General features: G+C 35.4%; 1 protein-coding gene across 1 annotated transcript; it reads right to left on the bottom strand.

The window, feature by feature from the left end:
* Positions 1 to 26,341, bottom strand: CFHR2 (complement factor H related 2). Its single transcript, XM_058700876.1, has 5 exons — positions 26,158 to 26,341; positions 23,259 to 23,453; positions 21,590 to 21,766; positions 714 to 896; positions 1 to 256 (listed from the first exon to the last, which is right to left on the bottom strand). The coding sequence occupies exons 1-5, from the start codon at positions 26,213 to 26,215 to the stop codon at positions 48 to 50; spliced, it is 822 nt and encodes a 273-aa protein (XP_058556859.1). The 5' UTR covers positions 26,216 to 26,341; the 3' UTR covers positions 1 to 47.
* Positions 26,342 to 26,436: the final 95 nt, after the last annotated feature.

Below are 26,436 nucleotides of genomic sequence, written 5' to 3'. Positions count from 1 at the left end.
TGAAAAATTCAGAATAAATGTACATATTTTAATTTTAGGACTGCATTTTAGCCATTGTTTTTTACACAAGTGGGATATTCCAGTTTCCCTTCCTGACAGGTTATTCGAAATGTGTGATGTGGTGTATTTTTATGATATCCACTTTTACATACAAATTCAATAATATCTCCTGTTTTAGAATAAAATTTTTTTTCATGTCTCCATCGTAACTGTATGTTATGTTTATCCATGACTTCTTCTGATATCACACATGCATCTGAAAGTATAAAAAAATGAACATAAAACATTAATTAGCATACAAATATTTTCCACAGAATCTCAGACTTTCAAGTAGAATATTCTACATTCGTCTAGGGCTTCATTCTCAAACCTTTCCAAGCCAACTCACTGAAAATCCATCATGTAGATTTAAATCATTTTAAACAATTCAGGATATAAAAATGAGGTGTTGTGTTTAATGTGTAATAATTAAATATTATAATCTAAGATACAAAATGTTAGTTATCATAGGAAGAGCTTTGATTAAAGATCTTTTGTTGCTGTTATTGCCTGAACAAGAATTTTTCCAACTTTATTTTCTCACATGTTAATATTTGGTAGTTAGTCATTCAATGGAACGGTTGCTTGTTAATCCATGAAAATTCTACAAATACAAATTCTACAAATACATCATATTCATTACCCAAGATCTATGAGGATGTTAAAATATTTACCCAAGCACTTTGGTGGTTCTGACCACTGTCCATGACTACATATTATATTCTTGTTTCCCTGAAGTTCATAGAAGGACTGGCATTGGTATTCAACTAATGATCCTGGAGCATACGTTGATAATGGGAATGAGGTAATGTCTCCATTGTCGATAGGTGGAGGAGGCCCACATTTTCTTTTAGGGTCTAAAAAAACGTTGTTTGATTTATTGAAAGACCAAAGGAAAACACAGGTTAAAATAAAGCAATAAAAATATAGCTCAGTACGTAATATCAACACTTGTGATTTCTGATGACATAAATGATTCATTAAAGAAATTTTAATCACTTAAAATGACAGTTCCACTTTTAAGCCCTTCCTTTCACCCCACATGAAAGCATGCATAAAACATTAACAAATATGTCTCCTTTGCATTATTTCAGTATTAAAAAATGCTTTTTTTAGAGAATGTATGCTAAAAAGCTAGGTAACTTAGATGAAGAAATGTCCTTTTTTTAAAATATATACAACATATTGTAATGTCTATTGGATCTCTAGTCATTTTTTATTGATTTTTTCCATTTTTATTACAAAATAAATATCTATCCCTTTGATAAAATTCAAAGAATTACAAATTTGTATAATGTGAAAGGGAACAGCTGGCTTCCTAGTCTGGACATGATGAGGGAAAAACATTTCTGTGTATTCCTTCTGCTAAGTATGACTAAAAATCCTGAACATATTGTAAAAACCAACATAAGACATTGCCTAGGCCTAGCAAGACAGAGACATTTCTTACAATACCTGAATTATTTCCGAGAAACACCACAGAAGAAACCTAAAACCACCCCTTTCTCCCTCTTGATCAGCGAAGGCCAAGTAAGGAGCCTAGACTTCTACCCACACTCCTAGGGAATAGGATACCCCTCCCCCTTCCCATGGTGTCAGTGGAGGCCAAGTGGGAAGCCTGAACTTGTACCCTGCATGATGGTAGAAAGGACCTAATAAATAAAATATTTCAATAAAATGCAGAATTTTGAAACATAATACCCCAATTGTCCAGAATACAATTGAAAATCATTCGTCAAAGCAAGGACCAGGAGAATCTCAAAAGAGAAAAGAAAATCAACAGAAAACCATACTGATATGACACAGATATTGGAATTGACAATGGTTTTTAAAAATTCAATAAAGCAATAAAAATATAGAGGAATTACAGAACTAAAAATATAACAGAATTCTTTTTTAAACTCACTGGATGGGGGCGCCTGAGTGGCTCCATCGGTTAAGTGTCTGACTTTGAGCTCCAGTCTCACATCTGGCTCTGTGCTGACAGCTCAGAGCCTGGAGCCTGCTTTGGATCTTGTGTCTCCCTCTCTCTCTTCCCCTCCCCCACTCACATTCTGTCTATCTCTCTCTCTCTCCCTCTCTCTCTCTCTCTCTCTCTCTCAAAAATAAACAATAAACATTAAAATATTTTTTCAATCCAAGCTGTGGTCACCTCCTTTTTATTTTGTACCTCATTTATAGCATTTTTTAGCTCCTCCTGACTGTTTCTTAGTCCCTTGATCTCTGTAGCAATAGATTCTCTGCTGTCCTCTATACTTTTTTCAAGCCCAGTGATTAATTTTATGACTATTATTTTAAATTCATTTTCTGTTATATTGCTTAAATCGTTTTTGATCTGTTCATTAGCTGTCGCTACTTCCTGGAGTTTCTGAGAAACTTAACAGAAGTCCATGGGGGAGGGGAAGAAAAAAAAAAGAGGTTAGAGTGGGAGAGAGCCAAAGCATAAGAGACTCTTAAAAACTGAGAACAAACTGAGAGTTGATGGGGGGTGGGAAGGAGGGGAGGGTGGGTGATGGATATTGAGGAGGGGACCTTTTGGGATGAGCACTGGGTGTTGTATGGAAACCAATTTGACAATAAATTTCATATTTAAAAAAAATAAAAAAAATCCAAACTCAAAAAAAATATTTTTTTAAATAAAATAAAAAGTAAAAAATAAACTCACTGGATGGGCTCAGTAATAGATTGCAGATGCAAGAAGGATAAATAAACTTGAATATACAGCAATACAAATTATTCACTTTGGAAGTAGACTGAAAAGAAGCAAACAAAAAAAATGGACAGAGCTTCAGGGACCTACGGGAAGATAGCAAAGAGTAGATACTGAGAAAAAGAAAGAGGAAGGGATTGGAGATGAGAAAATATTTCAAAAAATAATGGCTGAAAATTTCCCAAATTGGTCATAAGACATAAACGTATATACCAAAAAAGTTGAGAAATCTCCAAATACGTTGAACCCAAAGAAATTTATGCCAAGATACATCATAATCTAACTGCTGAAAACTATTAAGAAAAGGGGGAAAAAATACCAAAAGCAGCTAGATAGAAATTATGCAAACCTTTGGGAGAGAAAGGACTCAAATATCAGTGGGGTACTCATCTGTGACCATGGACCCAGGAAGAACTGTCAACCCCAAATTCTATACCCAGTGATACTATTCTGTAGGATTTAAGGGAGGAATGAAGACATTCTGAGATAAAGGAAAACAGAGAATTTGTCTTCAGCAGACTTGTCCTTGGAAGACTTTGAAATGAAGGGAAGAAGAATTAAGAATTAAGAATTCTTTGGAATTAAAGCTTTGGAATGAAGGGAAAACAATGGAATTAGTAAAAATAGGGGAAATAGACTATCTTTCTCTCCTAATTAGTTGGTTAAACTATGTTTGGTGTTTGTACAAAATTACATCATTTGATATTATTTGATATTTGAGCAAAACTATATCACATGATGATGTATGCATTGGAAATACTTAAGAACTTTAATGTGGGGAGAGTAAGTGGACCTATATGGAAGCAAGGTTTCTACATTTCACTTGATGTGATAAGATGTCAATACCAGGCAGAATGATAAGCTATATATGTGCATCTTAATATCTACAGCAACACTCATAAAACTATACAAAGAGATATGCTCAAAAACAATATAGATATATCAAAATAAAATGAATTAAAATGTTCCAAAAAATCCACAGGGAAGGCAAGAAAACAGGAATTAGAGACACAGGAAACACACACAAAACAAACAAGAAAATGGCTTACATGGTGCCCCATCGATCAATAATGACTTTAAGTATAAATGGTTTAAATACTTCAGTTAAAAGACTGAAAATGGTAAAGTGGACATATAAACAAGACCCAACTGTATAGCATCTAAAAGAAACTCACTTCAAACATGGTAACATAGGTGGGCTCAAAGTAAAAGACTGGAAAATATATGTGGCAGGTAAAGGTTGATTTGAAAAACTACAAGTGGCTAATATAATATCTCCTTAGTTGGCTCCCTTTATTTCCTGAACTCTAAATATTAGTGTGTCCTATGACCAAGTTCTCAGACTTCTTTTTAGGTATACAGTAATTCCCTGGATAAGCTCAGCTAGTAATCTATCTTGAAATATAATCCACGTGTTGAAGAAGCCCAAATTTATATCACATTCTATGATCACAAACCAGCTGCCTATTTCATGTCTCAAAGTGGAATTTCTTGGGCTGTCAAATGTACTTAAAGTATCTTTAACACACTTATTCCTCAGGAAATAACTCTCTTAATACTTATGATAGGAGAATTTTCCATGATTTCAACTGTTCTTTTAATCTGGACATTTTATAAAACAAATATACTATATTACTTAGTTCAGTCTGAAAAAAAAACTGGATTTTAAGTACCATCATTTTATTTGTATTTTAAAGATATTCCATAAGAACTACTACACTACATATTTATAGCAACATATTTTATCTTTAATATGTTCTCTAAACTTTGGAGATGAAATAATAAATAATAACTATGGAATGATATAATCTTCTCTTTGAGTTTAGTAAAATAAATATTATAAATTATATAAACCTTAAATGAATTTATAAACCACAAGAAAATTATTTTAAAAAGATTATTTGACATCAGAGTTTGACTTATAGTCATCCTGTTTTTGAATTGTAATTTTGACCCTTAGTAAAATAGATACAAGTAGTCGATTCCTTAAAGACTAAATCAAGAATTTATTTACTTTAATTAAGACTTGGACATATTTCATGTGAGGCAACATGTATGGACCTAAAGGGTATTACGCTATATGAAATAAATCAGACTAAGAAAGACAATTACAATACTATTACACTCATAACCAGAATATTAAAAAAAAAAAAAAAAAAAAAAGATTAACAAACAAAAAGCAGAATCAGAACTATAAACAAAGAGGACAAACTGATGGTTGCCAGAGGGAAGAGGTTGGGCGGTTGGGTAAAAAGGATAAAGGAGAGAGGGAAATACATACATGCCTCCAGTTATGGAATAAGTAAGTTACAGGAATAAAAGGCAAAGCATAAGGAATACAGTCAATGACACTGTGAAAATAATGTAATGTGACAGATGATAGCTATACTTGTGAACATAGCATAATGTATAATCTTGTTAAATCTGTTAAATCACTTAGTTGTACTCCTAAAACTAATGTAACATTGTGTGTCAAGTATACATACATACATATATATAAAGTAGACTTTCTGTAGAAACTGACAAGGTGATGTTAAAACTCAAAGAAAATGGAAAACAGCTAGAAAAGCAAAAACAGTTTTAAAAATTAATGTTAGTTTTCTACTGCTGCTACAAAAGAAACCCATATATTCAGAGGATTAAACAATACTAACTTATTGGGCACCGCTGGGGAGGCCATTATTCTGCCTTCCACAATTAAGAACAAATTGGAGGACTCGCACCACAGTAATCAAGGGAGGGCATAAAGATATGAGGATAAATATAAATATTAGTGCGAAAGACTAAAAGTACAGAAATTGACACAAACACACTTCTCCTATATTCAGTGGACTTTTGACAAATATGACAAGATATTCAGTGAGTAAAATGATACCACTCCCAGCAAAGTGAGTAAAACAACTGAAAATCTGTATGAGAAAAAAAGAAAAAAAGATGAACCCTATTCCATACACAAAATACCTGGAAATCAATCACAGACATGAATGTAAAAGTACGTATGTAAAATTTCTGGAAAAAAAAAGTATGATAAATCTTTGCAACTTTGAAGTTGGAAAAAATGTCCTATGTAGATCACAAAATTAAAAAATTAAAAAATTGATCAACTTGTATTTCATTGAAAGTTAAGGCATATGTTCCTGTAAATAAACTATTTTAAACTCAAAAGATAAGACATAAAATGTGAAAAAAATGTTTCCAAATTACATACTTGATTAAACTAGTCAGGAAGAAATTAAAAAATGCTATAACCAAGATGCTAAACTGACGGAATGTAATGAACACAAGGATGGAAGAAACAGAAACAAATAAGTGATATAGAAGATAAAACTGTAGAAAATGAAACTGAAAAGAGGGGAAGAAAAATATTAGATCATGAATGTAGACTTAGGGAACTCAGCAATTCCATAAAGCATAATAATATTCATATCATAAGAGTCCTGAAGGAAGAGAGGATAAAAGGGACAGAAAGTTAATTTGAGCAAATTATAGCTGAAAAGTTCCCTATTCTGAGGAAGGAAAAAGAGATCCAAATCCAGGAGGCACAGAACTCCCATCAAAATCAACAAAAGCAGGATAACATCAAGACATATTGTAGTAAAATTTGCAAAATACAGAGATAAGGAAAGAAATCTGAAATCAGCAAGGGAAAAGAAATTCCTAACCTACAAGGAAGACAAATAAAGTCAACAGCAGATCTCTCCAAAGAAATTTGGCAGGCCACAAAGGAATGTCATGATATATTCAACATGCTGAATGGGAAAAATGCACAGCCAAGAACACTTTGTCCAGCAAAGCTGTTATTCAGAATAGAAAGAGAGATAAAGAGTTTCCCAGACAAACAAAAACTAAAGAAATTCATGACCACTAAACCAGCCCTGCAAGAAATATTAAAGGAGACTCTTTGAGTGGGAAAGAAAGACCACAAGCAACAAAGATAGAAAGGAACAGACAAAATCTCCGGAAACATCAACTTCATAGGTAACACAATGACACTCATATCTCATATGAATGACACATTCATATCTACCGATAATCACTCTGAAGGTAAATGCACTAAATGCTCCAACCAAAAGAAACAGGGTACCAGAATGGATAAAAAACAAGACCCATCAATATGCTGCCTACAAGAGACTCATTTTAGACCTAAACATACCTGCAGATAGAACAATCTATCATGCTAATGGAAGAAAGCCAGAGAAGAAAGCCAGAAAAGCCTTACTTATATCAGACAAACTAGATTTTGAACCAAAGACTGTAACAAGAGATGAAGAAGGGCACTATATCATAACAAAGGGTCTATCCAAAAAGATGATCTAACAATTGTAATTGTTTATACCCTCAACTTGAAAGCACCCAAGTATATAAATCAATTCATCACAAACATAAAGAAACTTATTGATAATAATACAATAATAGTAGGGGACTTCAACACCCTACTAATAGACATGGACAGATCATTTAAGCAGAAAATCAATGAGGAAACAATGACTTTGAATGACACACTGGTCCAGATGGACTTAACAGATTTATTCAAAAAATTGCATCCTAAAGCAGCAGAATACACATTCTGCTCAAGTGTACATAGAACATTCTCCAGAATAGGCTATATATTGGGTCACAAATCAGCCCTCAACAAGTACAAAAAGATTGAGATCATTCTATACATATCTTCAGAACACAACACTATAAAACTTGAAATCAACCACAAGAAAAAAATTGGAAAGACCACAAATACATGGAGGTTAAAGAACATCCTACTAAACATGAATGGGTTAACCAGGAAATTAAAGAAGAAATTAAAAAATACATGAAGCAAATGAAAATGAAAGCATGATAGTCCAGAACCTTTGGGATACACCAAAAGTGGTCATCAGAAGGAAGCAAGAAGTAAGAAAAGTCTCAAATACACAACCTAACCTTACACCCAAAGGAGCTAGAAAAAGAACAGCAAATAAAGAGTAAAGGAGCAGAAAAAGGGAAATAATAAAGATTAGAGCAGAAATAAATGATCATAGAAACAAACAAAAAAACAGTAGAACGGATCGATGAAACTAGGAGCTCGTTCTTTGAAATAATTAGTAAAACTGATAAACCCATAGCCAGGCTTATCAAGAAGAAAAGAGAAAGGACCCAAATAAATAAAATCATGAATGAAGGAGGAGAGATGACAACCAACACCACATAAATATTAATAGTTATAAGAGAATAGTATGAAAACTTATGTTTCAACAAATTGAGCAATCTGGAAGAAATGGATAAATTGTTAGAAACATATAAATTACCAAAACTGAAACAGGAAGAAATACAAAATTTGAAAGACCCATAACCAGCAAAGAAATTGACTCAGTAATCAAAAATCTCCAAACAAACATAAAGTCCAGATGACTTCACAGGAGAATTCTACCAGACATTCAAAGAGTTAATACCTATTCTTCTCAAATTGTTCCAAAAAATAGAAATAGAAAGACAACTTCCAAACTCATTCTACAAGGCCAGCATTATCTTGATTCCAAAACCAGACAAAGACCCCACTAAAAAGGAGAATTACAGGCCAATATCCCTGATGAGCATGGATGCAAATATTCTCAACAAGATACCAGCAAATAGAATGCAACAGAACATTAAAATAATTATTCACCATGATCATGTGGGATTTATTCCTGGACTGCAGGGCTGGTTCAATATTCACAAATCAATCAGTGTGATATACCACATTAATAAAAGAAAGGATAATAACCATATGATCCTCTCAATGGATGCAGAAAAAGCATTTGACAAAATACAGCAAGATGGAGGAAAATACAGCATTCATTCTTGATAAAAACCCTCAACAAAACAAGGATAGAGGGAATGTACCTCAACATCATAAAGGCTGTATATGAAAGCTAATATCATCATCAATAGGGAAAAACTTAGAGCTTTTCCTCTAAGGTCAAGAACAAGACAGGGCTGTCTACTCTCACCATTGTCATTTAACATAGTACTGGGAGTCTTAGCTTCATCAATCAGACAACGAAAAGAAATCAAAGGCAACCAAATTAGCAAGGAACAAGTCAAACTTTTACTATTTGCAGGTGACATGATATTCTATATATAAAACCTGCAAGAATCCAACAAAAAATTTCTAGAACTGATACACAAACTCAGCAACATCCCAGGATACAAAATCAACATACAGAAATCTGTCGTATTTCTATACACCAATAATAAAGCAGCAGAAAGAGAAATCAAGGAATTGATCACATTTACAATTGCACCAAACACCATAAGGTACCTAGGAATAAACCTAACCAAAGAGGTAATAAAAGTTCTATACTCTGAAAACTATAGAACATTTATGAAAGAAATTGAAAAGGACACAAATAAATGGAAAAGCATTCCATGCTCATAGATTGGAAGAACAAACATTGTTAAAATGTCCAAACTACCCAAAGCAACTACACACTTAATGCAATCCCTATCAAAATACCAGAGGATTTTTCACAGAACTACAGAAAACAACCCTAAAATTTGTATGGAACCACAAAAGACCCTGAATACCAAAGCAATCTCGAAAAAAAAAAAAGAAAAGCTGGAGACATCACCTTTCTGGATTTCAAGCTATGGTAATCAAGCTGTATCATCAAGACAGTGTGGTACTAGAACAAAAACAACACATAGATCAATGGAATAGAATAGAAAACCCAGAAATGGACCCACAATTCTATGGTCAAATAATCTTCAACAAAGCGAGAAGTAATATCTAATGGAAAAAAGATAGTCTTTTCAACACATGTTGTTGGGAAAACTGGACAGCAACATGCAGAAGAATGAAACTGGACCACTTTCTTACACTGTACACAAAAATAAATTCAAAATGGATGAAAGACCTAAATGGGAGACAGGAAATCATCAAAATGTTAGAGGAGAACACAGGCAGCAACCTTTTAACTTTCCATGTCTGGAAACTAAAGCAAAAATGAACTATTGGGACTTCAAGATAACGTTTCTATATAGCAAAGGAAATAATCAACAAACCTAAAAGGCAACCAACAAAATGGGAGAAGATATTTGCAAATGACATATCAGATAAGGATTAGTATCCAAAATCTATAAAGAACTTATCAAACTCAACACCCAAAAAAACAAATAATCCAGTTAAGAAATAGGCAGAAGACACGAATAGACATTTTTCCAAAGAAGACATCCAGATGGCCCACAGACACATGAAAAGATGCTCAACACCGCTCATCATTGGGGAAACACAAATCAAAACCTCAATGAGATATCACTCCATATCTGTCAAAATGGCTAAAATTAACAACAACACAGGAAACAACAGATGTTGGCAGCAGATGTGAAGAAAGAGGAACCCTCTTACGCTGTTGGTGGGAATACAAACAGTATGGAGGTTCCTCAAAACATTAAAAATAGAACTACCCTACAACCTAGCAATTGCACTATGAGTTATTTACCCAAAGGATACAAAATACTGATTCAAAGAGGCACATGTACCCCAATATTTATAGCAGCATTATCAACAATAGCTGAATTATGAAAAGAGCCCAAACATCCATCAACTGATGAATAAAGAGGAGGTTTTATATATATATGTATATATATATACATATATATATACATATATATATGTATATATATGTATATATATATATGTATATATATATACACACACACACACACACACAATGTATATACACAATGTGTGTGTGTGTGTGTGTGTGTATATATATATATATATATATATATATACATACACAATGCAATATTACTCAGTCATCAAAAATAATGAAATCTTGCCATTTGCAAGGATGTGGATAGAGCTAGACAGTATTATGCTATGCGAAATAAGTCAATCAGAAAAAACAAATATCATATGATTTCATTCATATGTGGAATTTGAAAAACAATACAGATGAACATAGGGCAAGGAAAAAAAGAAGGAGGCAAATCATAAGAGACTCTTAACAATAGAGAACAAACTGAGGGTTGCTAGAGGGGAGACAGGTAGAAATTGGGCTAAATGAGTGATGGGTACGAAGGAGGGCATTTGTGATGAGCACTGGGTGTTATATGTAATTGATGAATCACTAAATTCTACTCCTGAAACCAATATTACACTATATGTTAACTAACTAGAATTTAAATAAAGACTTCAAAAAAAATGGCCAGTCTGGATTTCATCAAAGGCTAAAAATCTGTTCCTGAAAATAAACTGTTAGAAACACAAAAGATAAGCCACAGAATGCGAGAAGATATTTGCAAATTACATATCTGATAAAGGAATTATATCCCAACTATTTAAAGAACTATTACAAGTGAATCATAGGATAAACTATCCAATTAAAATTGGGGGGAAATTCAACATTTCACAAAAGAATATATACCAATGGCCAGCAGGAGTGCCTGGATGGCTCAGTCGGTTAGGTGTCCAACTCTTGGCTTCGGCTCAGGTCATAATCTCACAGTTTGTGGGTTCAAGCCTGGCATCGGGCTCTATGCTGACAGCTCAGAGCCTGGAGCCTGCTTCAGATTCTGTCTCCCCCTCTCTCTGCCCCTCCCCTCACCCCCCCCTCTCAAAAACAAAATAAATAAATACATAAATAAACATTTAAAAACTTTTTTAAAAAATAGGTCAACCATAATTGCCAAAACCTAAAGTGTTTCGTGGAAACATTCCAAAATTATCTCTAGCTTGATTGGGATTGTGGCTATATACATGTAAACATTTGTCAAATCATTAGCCTGCACACACATATGTGTCAATCATATTGTATATAATTCATACCTGAAGAAAGATGACTTTTAAAATGAGCATGTGGAAACTAAACATATAGTTGTCAAAAAATGTTTAAGTGATGTAATGACTAGAAGAAAAAAGCCAAAGCAATCTGTCTAAATAAAAAGTGAACATATATGGAATTATGAGAAAAATCAAGCCAAATAACAAGAAGCTCCAGACAGAACAGAAAGAAACTAAGACATAAAAACAAAAATAGCATAAGGAATGAGTGACATCAGCAAGATGGACGAAAAGAGATTCCTCATAAATCCCTCTTCCCAGTAATTACAATATGGCATCTATCTACAGGCAAAGTGTCTTTTTTGGGAGATATGGGATCCAGGTAGGAAACTGTGAAACTCTGGTGCAGTCTAAGAACAAGGAGAGCTGTTTGAAAAGATAGCCTTCACCCAGGCAGCCAACTTACCAACCATCACCCCAGCTGGAATTGCAGAAACAACTCCATAACCCTGAGAACTGGCTACAGACCCATTTGACTTTGACCCTGTAACCAGCACCACCTGCCAAGGGACTTGGGAGGAGTCTCACCCACTCATGTGTAGAGTAATAGGTACACAGACTTTGGCCCTGGCTCTGGACCCTGAAGCAATCTGAAGCAGCCAGCTCCTCTCAGTCAGTCTAGGACCCCCTAGAGAATGCCAATTTCAACAATTACCCCTAGATAAGAGAGCCTTTGTAGAAGTCCAGGAGTCAGGCAGAGAAGTTCCAGCACATCGTTGCAGCAAAAGATCCAAGATTGGTTGTTTTGAAGTGGGTCAGTTTGGCTTTGCCATGATAAAGGAGTAAGTGTAAAGGGAGAGCCTCAGAACTTTATGCATTCAAATATAATTTCCCTGCTCTCATCACATAGTAGTAAACAATAACCCTGCCGCAATTCAATTCAGTATCCCCAGCCTGTGTACATAATCCACTTCTATGCCTGTTAGTTCAATGACGTGAGACGCCCGAGATAACAGATTTACCATCAACTTCCAGTAAAAGGAAATATTGATTTGTCCCTGGTGAAGGCATTGTATCTTATGACCTACCTTCTAAACCAGCAGAGTACAAACTTGCAAGCCCAGAGAAAGAATGTTAGTGATTAAACATCTTAACGGATGCAGATAAGGTGATAATCAAATACAATACAACAAATATTGGGTCAAAAAAGAAAATATAATAAACGAAATTCTTATAAACACAAATAGAAGAAAATTTCTTTAAGCAAACAAAAAAGAGCTGTGAGATATTATGCTACCAATATGCACAATTCCAATTTACTTGCCACATGTTAATAGTTGTGATATGATTTATAACAAATATATATTTAGTCTTTGACCCCACATCTGGCACAGAGCTCCTAATGTTAAGCCAATTCCTAAATGATTGGAATTTCCTAAGTGATGAGTGTGATAAAGGTATCTTTAGTTATGTAAATGAGGTGTCTTTTGTAAATACCAAGGATGGGGGCTGGTTGCCCAAGGAGTCAGCCCTGTCTTTAGAGAGTTGGAAGTAGCAGTCCTACCATCCTGACCCCCAGGGAGGGGAGAGGGGCTGCAGGTTGAATCAATTGCCAATAGCCAATGATTTAATCAACCCTGCCTATGTAATGAAGCCTCCATAATAATCCCAATGGACAGGGTTTTGAGAGCTTCTGGGATGGAGAGCACATGGAGGTGCCAGGAGGGTGGTGAACTCAGAGAGGGCGTGGGAGCTCCACACCCCTTACCACATATCTCGCCCTGTGCATCTCTCATCTGGCTATTCCTGTAATAGCTTTTTGTAATAAACTAATAACCTAGTAAACAAAATGGGTTTTGTTCTGTTTTTTTTTTTTAAATTCTGTGAGCTGCTCTAGTAAATTAATTGAATCAGAGAAGGTCATAGGAACCTCTGATTTATAGCTATTTGGTTAGAAGCACAGCAGACACACTGAACTAGCAATTGGCTTGTGAAGGGAATGGGGGCAGTCTTGTAGGACTGAGCCCTTAATCTGTGGGATTTTATGCTATCTCCAGGTAGATAGTGTCAGAATTGAGTTGAATAGTAGGACACCTTCCTGGTGTCAGATAATTGCTTGGTGGTGTGGAAAAAAACATACACATCATAATAGGAAAGATTATCATACCAGTTGAATAGCAAATTTCAGTTAGGATTACAATAAGACTTACCCTCAGTGGATGTAAGGTAAAAGGCATATATGATAACTGAAAATATCAGCTTTACAATTTGCTTTTGCACAGTTAAAATAAAGCTAGTTTTCTCGTCTCCCTTTGTTTCCTTTCTATATACCATCCACTCCTGACTGATGAGGGAGCATAACGCAAGCTGAGGACAAAGTACAAGCTACCACCACCACTGCCACCCCCACCCTACCCCCACTCCACCCCCAGCCAAGTAGAATATGAGTGATATTCCTCGGACACTCCTGGCTACCCGAGAACAAAGGAAAGGGGGTTAAGTGCTTGCCGTGTGACGTGGGAAACTAAGGCAAATGAAAAATTAAATTCCTTTACTACCTACAGCCTATTCACAAGTCCTTGAAACAGGCAGAGTGACCTCGCTCTGGGAGCCCAGCTGCCTTGACGATGACACTTTGCTAGGGGCAAAAGGGAATCTTGGCTTAACATTATCCTGACCCCCCAGGAACCTATAAGTCTACTTTAAAATATAAAAATTCCTTTGGAAACTTCCTTTATCTCAACTCCCCCAAGGTATATTCTGGCAACCATACTCCAAGCTTATGGCCTCCTGATACACATCTGAAGGGTCTCATGACTGAGGTTTTACTAAAAGGTAATAAAAAGCATTTTCCTGACAACACCTAGCCCCTCAAGGTCTTGGAAACCTTGCTTCCAAAATAACTTAGAGACTTACTCTATCCCTAACCCCCTCCCAACCTGACGGTATATAATCAATTACCCATCACAACCCCAGTGCAGCTCTTTCTGCCCAAGGGTCTTGTCCTGGTGCTTTCATAAAATCACCTTTTTGCACCAAAGATGTCTTCAAGAATTCTTTCTTGGCCGTCAGCTCCAAACCCTAGCATCACGCCAAAACCCCATCACTGACAACTGACCTTGTCAGAGTACTCAAACTGTGCCACCTTTGAAAAGTATTATCATAAACCATACTTTGATTTGCTTCTTTTAATGTATTGCTATATTATGTGAAATTACTAGGGATTATATACAAAATATCCTATATATCTAAGAAGCAGCACAATATGTAATATCAACACTTGTGTGATTCTGAGGAAGGAAAGAATTCATTGGTGAAATTTTAATCGTATCCTTCGAGACTGAAGGAGAAATGAAGACATTCTCCAATAAACAAAAGCTAAGGGAATTTGTTACAAGTAGACATGACCTCCAAGAAATGCTGAGGGCTGAAGTATAAGGACATCGGACAGTAACCTGAAGCAAAATGAAGACATAGAGGACAATGGTAAAGGTCACTATTGGGCAACTATAGGTAATAAAAATAAACGTAAAAGCCATTTTTATTATATTTATGCTTTTAAATTCTTTTTCTTGGGGCACCTGGCTGGCTCAGTTGGCTGAGTGTCCAAGTCTTGATTTTTGCCTCCAGTCATGATCTCACAGTTGTGGGATCAAGCCCCACATCAGGCTCTGTGCTGAGCCTAGAGTCACCATGCTATCCATTAGATCTCCAGAACCGATTCATCTCCTAACTGGAAGTTTGTACACCTTGACCAACATCTCCCCATTTCCCTCAACCCCCCGTCCCTGGCAGCCACCATTCTTTCTGTCTCTATGAGTTTGGCTTTTTTAGATTCTACCTATGCACGAGATCATAGAGTATTTGTGTTTCTCTATTTAACTTAGTTCACATAGCACAATGCCCTCAAGGTCCATGCATATTGTTGCAAATGGCAGGATTTCCTTCTTTTTTGTGGATGAATAATGCTCCATTATATGTCACATTTTCTTTATTCATTCATCCATGAGTGGAAATTTACATAACTCCTACCTCTTGAAAATTATATATACTGTTGGTATGAACATGGGGGTGCAGACATCTCTTCAAGATCATAACTTCATTTCCTTCGGATATATACCCAGTAGTGGAATTACTGGATCATATGGTATTTCTACATTTAATTTTTTGAGGAAACTCCATACTCTTTTCCATAGCAGCTATACTAATTTACATTCCCAACAGTACATAAGTTTCCCTTTCTCCACATCTTCGCCAACATTTGTTATCTCTTGTGTTTTTGGTAATTATCATTCCACCAAGAATGAGATTTCATTGTGGTTTTATTTGAAGAATTTTTCTGTGTGTGAACAAATTGTCAGACCCACCTTGTATACATATTGTTTATTTCCATAAAAAGATATATATTTTTTTCTCCCCTGGAGTTTAAGATTCTTCTCATTTTTTTGTTTTCCATTTATTTAAAAGTATAGTTGACATATTATAATAGTCAGCCTGTATCAGACAGTCCAATTCTCTCTTTTTCTACATTGCAAATAACATAAACTAAAGCCCCAGAAAAATACTTCTTTTCTCCATTTTATCGTACCCCAGAACATGCCACATCTAGATTCTCCTAACTGGCCCTCCTCCTTTCTCTTCTTAATCACTCCAGATTCATTTTCAAATTAGCAATCATAATGATCTTGTTTTAAACTCATTCTGTGTCATTTGCCTGCTTAAAATCTCCCAGAGGCTTCTAATTGCACACAGACTAAAATCTGCAATATATATTATAGCCTATAACTTCTAAATTAATTAATCCAATACTTTGCCTCATCATGGGCCAGCCACATTGGCCTCCTTGCTTTGCTTCAATGAGTCCAAATCTTTTGATGCCTTAATGCTATTTAACCTCTCCAGATGCCATCCTGAAGGTTGGAAAAGATTCGAAAACTATCATACGTAAAATGTGCCCTTCCTCAAGTCACTATTAATATTATATTTTATAATGTACATGACTTTTAATCTTTAACTTTCTATTTTTTTCTTTTTAAAATTATTATTATTATTACTCTTGGCTTTCCACTTGACATAATAGTCTATGAATAAAGAGATACTGACTCTTGTAGAGTACTGACCTCCAACAGTTTTGGTAGTGCTTGGCATATAAATGTTCACAATAAATATTGATTAGATGAATTAATGATGAATGGGAAAATAAGTAAGGCTACAATAGACACTGTTCCCTTAGAGTCTTTGACAATGCTTTAGGAATCTTATTATTTCTGAGACCCTTATTCACATTCAGCAACTGTTTTGTTTCCATTAAAAGTATGAGAAACTCCAACTCAACTTCAGCTCCAATATATTCCTATTTTTGACATGTTTTTTTATGAAGGAGATTTCTTTTTTTTTCTTATTTTTTTTTTAATATATGAAATTTACTGTCAAATTGGTTTCCATACAACACCCAGTGCTCATCCCAAAAGGTGCCCTCCTCAGTACACATCACCCACTCTGCCCTCCCTCCCACCCCCCATCAACCCTCAGTTTGTTCTCAGTTTTTAACAGTTTCTTATGCTTTGGCTCTCTCCCACTCTAACCTCTTTTTTTTTTTTTCCTTCCCCTCCCCCATGGGTTTCTGTTACGTTTCTCAGGATCCACATAAGAGTGAAACCATATGGTATCTGTCTTTCTCTGTATGGCTTATTTCACTTAGCATCACACTCTCCAATTCCATCCACGTTGCTGCAAAAGGCCATATTTCATTTTTTCTCATTGCCACGTAGTATTCCATTGTGTATATAAACCACAATTTCTTTATCCATTCATCAGTTGATGGACATTTAGGCTCTTTCCATAATTTGGCTATTGTTGAGAGTGCTGCTATAAACATTGGGGTACAAGTGCCCCTATGCATCAGTACTCCTGTATCCCTTGGATAAATTCCTAGCAGTGCTATTGCTGGGTCATAGGGTAGGTCTATTTTTAATTTTCTGAGGAACCTCCACACTGCTTTCCAGAGCGGCTGCACCAATTTGCATTCCCACCAACAGTGCAAGAGGGTTCCCGTCTCTCCACATCCTCTCCAGCATCTATAGTCTCCTGATTTGTTCATTTTGGCCACTCTGACTGGCGTGAGGTGATATCTGAGTGTGGTTTTGATTTGTATTTCCCTGATAAGGAGTGACGTTGAACATCTTTTCATGTGCCTGTTGGCCATCCGGATGTCTTCTTTAGAGACGTGTCTATTCATGTTTTCTGCCCATTTCTTCACTGGGTTATTTGTTTTTCGGGTGTGGAGTTTGATGAGCTCTTTATAGATTTTGGATACTAGCCCTTTGTCCGATGTGTCATTTGCAAATATCTTTTCCCATTCCGTTGGTTGCCTTTTAGTTTTGTTGGTTGTTTCCTTTGCTGTGCAGAAGCTTTTTATCTTCATAAGGTCCCAGTAATTCACTTTTGCTTTTAATTCCCTTGCCTTTGGGGATGTGCCGAGTAAGAGATTGCTACGGCTGAGGTCAGAGAAGTCTTTTCCTGCTTTCTCCTCTAAGGTTTTGATGGTTTCCTGTCTCACATTCAGGTCCTTTATCCATTTTGAGTTTATTTTTGTGAATGGTGTGAGAAAGTGGTCTAGTTTCAACCTTCTGCATGTTGCTGTCCAGTTCTCCCAGCACCATTTGTTAAAGAGACTGTCTTTTTTCCATTGGATGTTCTTTCCTGCTTTGTCAAAGATGAGTTGGCCATACGTTTGTGGGTCTAGTTCTGGGATTTCTATTCTATTCCATTTGTCTATGTGTCTGTTTTTATGCCAATACCATGCTGTCTTGATGATGACAGCTTTGTAGTAGAGGCTAAAGTCTGGGATTGTGATGCCTCCTGCTTTGGTCTTCTTCTTCAAAATTACTTTGGCTATTCGGGGCCTTTTGTGGTTCCATATGAATTTTAGGATTGCTTGTTCTAGTTTCGAAAAGAATGCTGGTGCAATTTTGATTGGGATTGTATTGAATGTGTAGATAGCTTTGGGTAGTATTGACATTTTGACAATATTTATTCTTCCAATCCATGAGCAGGGAATGTCTTTCCATTTCTTTATATCTTCTTCAATTACCTGCATAAGCTTTCTATAGTTTTCAGCATACAGATCTTTTACATCTTTGGTTAGATTTATCCCTAGGTATTTTATGCTTCTTGGTGCAATTGTGAATGGAATCAGTTTCTTTATTTGTCTTTCTGTTGCTTCATTGTTAGTGTATAAGAATGCAACTGATTTCTGTACATTGATTTTGTACCCTGCAACTTTCCTGAATTCATGTATCAGTTCTAGCAGACTTTTGGTGGAGTCTATCGGATTTTCCATGTATAATATCATGTCATCTGCAAAAAGCGAAAGCTTGACTTCATCTTTGCCAATTTTGATGCCTTTGATTTCCTTTTGTTGTCTGATTGCTGATGCTAGAACTTCCAGCACTATGTTAAACAACAGCGGTGAGAGTGGGCATCCCTGTCGTGTTCCTGATCTCAGGGAAAAAGCTCTCAGTTTTTCCCCATTGAGGATGATGTTAGCTGTGGGCTTTTCATAAATGGCTTTTATGATCTTTAAGTATGTTCCTTCTATCCCGACTTTCTCAAGGGTTTTTATTAAGAAAGGTGCTGGATTTTGTCAAAGGCCTTTTCTGCATCGATTGACAGGATCATATGGTTCTTCTCTTTTTTTTTTTGTTAATGTGATGTATCACGTTGATCGATTTGCGAATGTTGAACCAGCCCTGCATCCCAGGAATGAATCCCACTTGATCATGGTGAATAATTCTTTTTATATGCTGTTGAATTCGATTTGCTAGTATCTTATTGAGAATTTTTGCATCCATATTCATCAGAGATATTGGCCTGTAGTTCTCTTTTTTTACTGGGTCTCTGTCTGGTTTAGGAATCAAAGTAATACTGGCTTCATAGAATGAGTCTGGAAGTTTTCCTTCCCTTTCTATTTCTTGTAATAGCTTGAGAAGGATAGGTATTATCTCTGCTTTAAACGTCTGGTAGAACTCCCCTGGGAAGCCATCTGGTCCTGGACTCTTATTTGTTCGGATATTTTTGATAACCGATTCAGTTTCTTCGCTGGTTATGGGTCTGTTCAAGCTTTCTATTTCCTCCTGATTGAGTTTTGGAAGAGTGTGGGTGTTTAGGAATTTGTCCATTTCTTCCAGGTTGTCCAATTTGTTGGCATATAATTTTTCATAGTATTCCCTGATAATTGTTTGTATCTCTGAGGGATTGGTTGTAATAATTCCATTTTCATTCATGATTTTATCTATTTGGGTCATCTCCCTTTTCTTTTTGAGAAGCCTGGCTAGAGGTTTGTCAATTTTGTTTATTTTTTCAAAAAACCAACTCTTGGTTCCGTTGATCTGCTCTACAGTTTTTTTTAGATTCTATATTGTTTATTTCTGCTCTGATCTTTATTATTTCTCTTCTTCTGCTGGGTTTAGGCTGCCTTTGCTGTTCTGCTTCTATTTCCTTTAGGTGTGCTGTTAGATTTTGTATTTGGGATTTTTCTTGTTTCTTGAGATAGGCCTGGATTGCAATGTATTTTCCTCTCAGGACTGCCTTCGCTGCATCCCAAAGCGTTTGGATTGTTGTATTTTCATTTTCGTTTGTTTCCATATATTTTTTAATTTCTTCTCTAATTGCCTGGTTGACCCACTCATTCGTTAGTAGGGTATTCTTTAACCTCCATGCTTTTGGAGGTTTTCCAGACTTTTTCCTGTGGTTGATTTCAAGCTTCATAGCATTGTGGTCTGAAAGTATGCATGCTATAATTTCAATTCTTGTAAACTTATGAAGGGCTGTTTTGTGACCCAAAATGTGATCTATCTTGGAGAATGTTCCATGTGCACTCGAGAAGAAAGTATATTCTGTTGCTTTGGGATGCAGAGTTCTAAATATATCTGTCAAGTCCATCTGATCCAATGTATCATTCAGGGCCCTTGTTTCTTTATTGACTGTGTGTCTAGATGATCTATCCATTTTTGTAAGTGGGGTGTTAAAGTCCCCTGCAATGACCACATTCTTATCAATAAGGTTGCTTATGTTTATGAGTAATTGTTTTATATATCTGGGGGCTCCGGTATTTGGCGCATAGACATTTATAATTGTTAGCTCTTCCTGATGGATAGACCCTGTAATTATTATATAATGCCCTTCTTCATCTCTTGTTACAGCCTTTAATTTAAAGTCTAGTTTGTCTGCTATAAGTATGGCTACTCCAGCTTTCTTTTGGCTTCCAGTAGCATGATAAATAGTTCTCCATCCCCTCACTCTCAATCTAAAGGTGTCCTCAGATCTAAAATGAGTCTCTTGTAGACAGCAAATAGATGGGTCTTGTTTTTTTATCCATTCTGATACCCTATGTCTTTTGGTTGGCGCATTTAATCCATTTACATTCAGTGTTATTATAGAAAGATACGGGTTTAGAGTCATTGTGATGTCTGTATGTTTTATGCTTGTAGTGATGTCTCTGGTACTTTGTCTCACAGGATCCCCCTTAGGATCTCTTGTAGGGCTGGTTTCGTGGTGACAAATTCTATGAAGGAGATTTCTATGTTGTACCCTGGAAACCTAAATTTCAGAAGTACAAAGTTCTAACAATGTGGAAATTATCAGTACATTGGTGCTTCTCTTTAAATGATGTAAATTTAGCATTTGCCAAAAAAGATAAATGCCAACTAGCATTTAGCAGTAAGATTTCCTAGCAATAAGATTTTGCAAATGTGGAATTCTAACTATTACACCTTGCAAAATCGATTATTCTCATGTTATGTCAACTGATTTTGCATAATTTCATTATAAACATTAAATTTGTGTCACTAAAACATTAAAGTATCTTTCGAAAATTTTCATTATGCTCTTGACCCGTGTTACCTAATATTGCCTACATTGAATTCATGTAAAGACAAAATGATTTTCTAGGATTATCCAGAGACTTTCATATCTACTCAGACACAACAGAAACCCTAAAACTAAAAAGGCAAAAATAGCAACAACAGCAACACTGCATATGTTTCATGATGTTACTTCTTTCTAAAATAAAAAAGAATACAGGATCCCAGAAGACCTACCTGTCGAACTGCATTTAGGAGGGATGGACCAGCCACTCTCTGTACATGTGATGTTGTTCTGATTATTTAAAAGGCGATAACCTGTATCACAGACAATTTCTGCAGTGTCACCTTCCTGGTGTGTTTGTCCTGAAGAGGCAGAATGACCATTTTCCACCCAAGGGAAAAAGCACTGTCCTAAAGACCGAAAAGATAACTAATATAAATCTTGCAATGAAGGAATATTATATTTTGCAAGCTTCAAAAGAGAAACCACACACAAAAATTCATTTCTTAAAAATGAGTTCACGCAAGTTAAAAATATTAATATGTAACGTCATCAATCATCATGTGTATATATAAAACACTCTACACTTGTAAAATTCCTTTAGATATCAGAAAAGTTAGTTTTGGTTTCTCATTTGATTGTCTAAATTGCTTCCTGAAGGAGGAGATGACTTTTATCTCCTGTGCCTTTTTTGCTTTTCTCTTTGATGACTCTGTCTTCTTCATGACTCTGCTTTTCTCTGTACTCATTGAGAGAGGAAGGCAGATGTAATTTTAAAAAACAAAGATGTGAGGGGTGCCTGGGTGGCTCAGTCCAACTTCAGTTCAGGTCATGATCTTGTGGTTTGTTAATAGGCCCTGTGTGGGGCTCTGTGTGGACAGCTCAGAGCCTGGAGCCTGCCTCAGATTCTGTGTCTCCTTCTGTCTCTGTGCCTCTCCCGCTTACATTCTGTCTCTGTCTCTCTCTGAAAAATAAGTAAATGTTAAATAATTTTTTTAAAAAGATGTGATTAACAAAAAGCACAGAATTAAGGGTAATAGTAAACAAAATTCTTCTTGGATATTCAAAGAAACAGCACATTTTGAATCTGATATTACACATAAAAAGAAACTCTCTTGAGAAAACCTACAGTCATACAATTACCAATGAGTGTTTTTAAATACTAGCAGTTAACAGTATTGACCACCAGTATATAAAATGAAAAGATTTATAAATGGCTTTTATGATGTTTAAGTATGTTCCTTCTATCCCGACTTTCTCAAGCGTTTTTATTAAGAAAGGATGCTGAATTTTGTCAAATGCGTTTTCTGCATCGATTGACAAGATCATATGGTTCTTATCTTTTCTTTTATTAATGTGATGTATCACATTGATTGATTTGCGAATGTTGAACCAGCCCTGAGAAACTTAACAGAAGACCATGGGGGAGAGCAAGGAAAAAAAAAGAGGTTAGAGAGGGAGGGAGCCAAAACATAAGAGTCTTAAAAACAGAACAAACTGAGGGTTGATGGGGGGTGGGAGGGAGGGGAGGGTGGGTGATGGGTATTGAGGAGGGCACCTGTTGGGATGAGCACCGGGTGTTGTATGGAAACCAATTTGACAATAAACTTCATATTTTAAAAAAATTAAATTAAATTAAATTAAATTAAATTAAATTAAAATGAAATGAAAAGGTTTAGACAAAAGTTTGTATCTTGTTTTTTTTCTGATTTGATTTCCACAAACAGCTTCTTATAAAAGGAGGAAAGACTACCTTGTCTTTGCTGATTGGTTCCTCCAGCCCCTGATTCTGTGATTGTCTAATTGTTCTGTGATTCTGTGATCTACCCCCTGGCATCCACTTCTCCACTCACTGAACACACTAAATAATTCATCCAGATAATAACCAGGGTATTTACTCACTGATACACTTTGGTGTTGGTGACCATCCTTCCTCTGTGCAGGTTATTTTAGTCCAGAGTGATTGTGAAGGAGACGCAAAGCTGTGATCACACGAGTAGTAGAAATACTTTCCCAGAGCAACTGGGAAGTTGTGTTTATATCTGTCTTCATCATATATGTTTCCATGTTTTATTTCTGGAAAACCACAAATTCTTCCTTAAGAAAAAAAAAATAGTATCATACATGAATGAGTAATTCTATTTTAATAATCACATTGATGACTTTATGATTCTATTTAAGTTAATCGTTCCACTTGTATTTGTGATTCAAGAGCTGGGGCAGTCTATAACTAAGAATACAAAGGTATTTGAGGTGTTTGTGTTGTTTGAGTTCTTCAGAAGTATTTCCAAGATTAAGATCACACGAAAAAGTAAACACTGAGAAAAAGAATAAAAGTAGGTCTATCCACTAAGCTTCCCAGGTCTAAGAACTTTGCTTCTGGTGGGATGCTCAAACTCTTTGCAGTTCTCCACTCATTTCCGGTGTCTCTTCTTCCTGTGTCTCATGCATACCTCCCCTCAGAAACCTTAGCCATTTCCACCTCTCTTCTTCTACTCTAGGCAACACATTATACATAGGATATATAAACATGTATGCATACAAAACTATAATTATAAACTGGGTGTCCTAATAACAGAAATTCATTTTCTTGTAATTCTAGAAGCTAGAAGTCCGAGATCTAGTATCAGCAGGAATGGTTTCTTCTGTGGCATCTCTCCCTGGTTTGTAGATGGTCTCCTTTCCCTGTGTCTTCACATCTTCTTCTCTTTGTGTCCTAATTTCCTAATTTGCTCCTGTTATATGAACACCAGTTTTATTGGGTGAGGGCCCACCCTAATGACCTTGATTTAACTTAACTTCCCCTTTAAAGACCCTGTCTCTGTATACTGTCACTCTTAAGTCCTGGGAGTTAGGATTTCAGCATCGGAATCTTGCAGAAACACAATGCTACCCGTGCCACTAAACACACAAAGATGTATTCTATCTATGAAACAGTCTGCTTCCACTAAACAGGTTCATGTCTCCTTTGAGAAACATTGGTACAACCCAAATTTACAGGGCATTCATCTTAAAGGTAGTTTCAGAAAAGAGTTACCGAGTGAGGATAGTTTTAAACTGGACAGGACCCTTTGTTGTATTATTCTTATTTCTGTTGCTAGGAAAGGAAGTTGCCCGAATATAGTCTTAAATAGCATCTAAAACTCAGTGTGGGGCAAATTACAAAAATAAATTCTAGTAAATTCAGGAGTAAAGCATAGTGATTTATGTCCTACTCACAAATGCTGTAATGAAGTACCCTAAAGCACATTAGAGATTTCATTTACAGTAATCTGGAAATAAGAGGCTTTGCTTTTAAAAGAAATCAGAGACTTTAAAAAGATATCATAATGAAAAATTTATAAAGATGTTAACGAATGAGAAAAATGTAGTTATACAAATAAAAATCTTAAAGATTTTATACATGCAAGAGAAAGCTATTAGAACTAATACACAAAAAGAAATTGCTCTCTAAAGACAAGCTTAAAAAGCTACCAATTATATTTGTTATGTCATAAGATATAATTTTTAATACATAAGGATTGCATTCAGAGATATAATCTAGAAAATATATTACTCCAAAGGTGAAAACAAATCAGTGCTACAGTTAATGCTCTGAAAATTTTTATTTATTTACTCAATACTTACCAGTGGACTCAGAAATGTAAATTAAAATTTATTGTCTTAATGCTAATTTTGTTGAAATATTAAATTGATTATAATTGCTTACCACAGCTTTATTAAGGTATAATTGAAATATGGTAAACTGCATATATTTGAAATGTCTGATTTAATAAGTTCTTTCGCATGAGTGAATTGGGATAGCGGTTTTCTCCAAATAAAACATCAATTACTTTATTTTACTAAACTACTAGCTTAGGACAAATACGTATTCTGTTCTGTAAAGACAGATATTTTTAGGTTTTAAGTAGTTTTTAAAAATTAAATATCCACATATTGTGAATAATAGCACAGGCTTTCCTACTTGTTCAAATCCAAAATATTTTAGAATAACTTTATCCCAACCAAAAAGTGTCGTTTTGTATTGAGAGAAATTACTATTAAGTGTTGATTGTTACTGACTAATTCATATTTTAAGTGAACCTCAATAGTTGAAAAATATGACAAATATTTTACTTTCCCTAAATTTAAGCAGTTTTGACATATGAATTCATAAAACTATCATCATATACAAGATTATGAAGATATCCATTGCTCCCAAAGGTTTTCTTGCATTAAAACGAGAAACCTTGGGCCGTCTGTGTGGCTCAGTCAGTTAAGTGTCTGACTCTTGATTTTAGCTCAGATCATGATCTCACGGTTTGTGAGTTCAAGCCCTGCATAGGGCTCTGCACTGACAGTGTGGAGTTTGCTTGGGATTGTCTATCTCCCTCTCTCTCTGCCCCTCTCCTGCTTGTGGCCCTTCTCAAAATAAATAAACTAAAATAAATAAATAAATAAATAAATAAATAAATAAATAAATAAATAAAATAAAAAAAGAAACCTCCATCTATTTATTTTGAAGTCAGCACCTCACTTTTCTTGTGACATATTGCCTAAAGTTGTGTGAGCATACTCACATATCTCCACTTTGAGAGTCCTTTTTCTGACAAACTTAGGAAAAAGAAAACAGAATTTATTTTATTTTCCCCTTAGATAAACACGAGGTAATTTTCCTATAAAGTTATACCCCATTATGGTGTCACAATACAGACTATTTTAACTAGTAAATTCATTAAAAAATACAGACACATGAGACTAGATACGATATGAAGTCACATTTAAGAAGGAAATCGAGTGTTCAGATGTCTTTTCAACTTACCTTGTCCATGAGCACAGGAAACCCACAAGGTGAGAATGATACTGATTAGTAACAGCATGTTAGTTATTCCCAATGGTGTATCAATACAAATATTCCAGTTGTGCTCTTTGTGGTTTTAAATCTGTTCTGTTAGCAGTTACCAAGTGTGACCCTGAATTTAAGTGCACTACCATGAAGCTCGTCAATTGAGGTTACTTAGTAAATATCAAAGTTCAACGAAGTTTGCAAGTCTCTCAATTCCTATTAGTGGTTTCACAATAATTTCTTGAATTCATTCCC

The sequence above is a fragment of the Neofelis nebulosa genome, chromosome 15, assembly GCF_028018385.1.
Source record: "Neofelis nebulosa isolate mNeoNeb1 chromosome 15, mNeoNeb1.pri, whole genome shotgun sequence".
NCBI classification, from domain to species: domain Eukaryota; kingdom Metazoa; phylum Chordata; class Mammalia; order Carnivora; family Felidae; genus Neofelis; species Neofelis nebulosa.
This window is presented reverse-complemented; position numbering and strand designations above follow the sequence as displayed.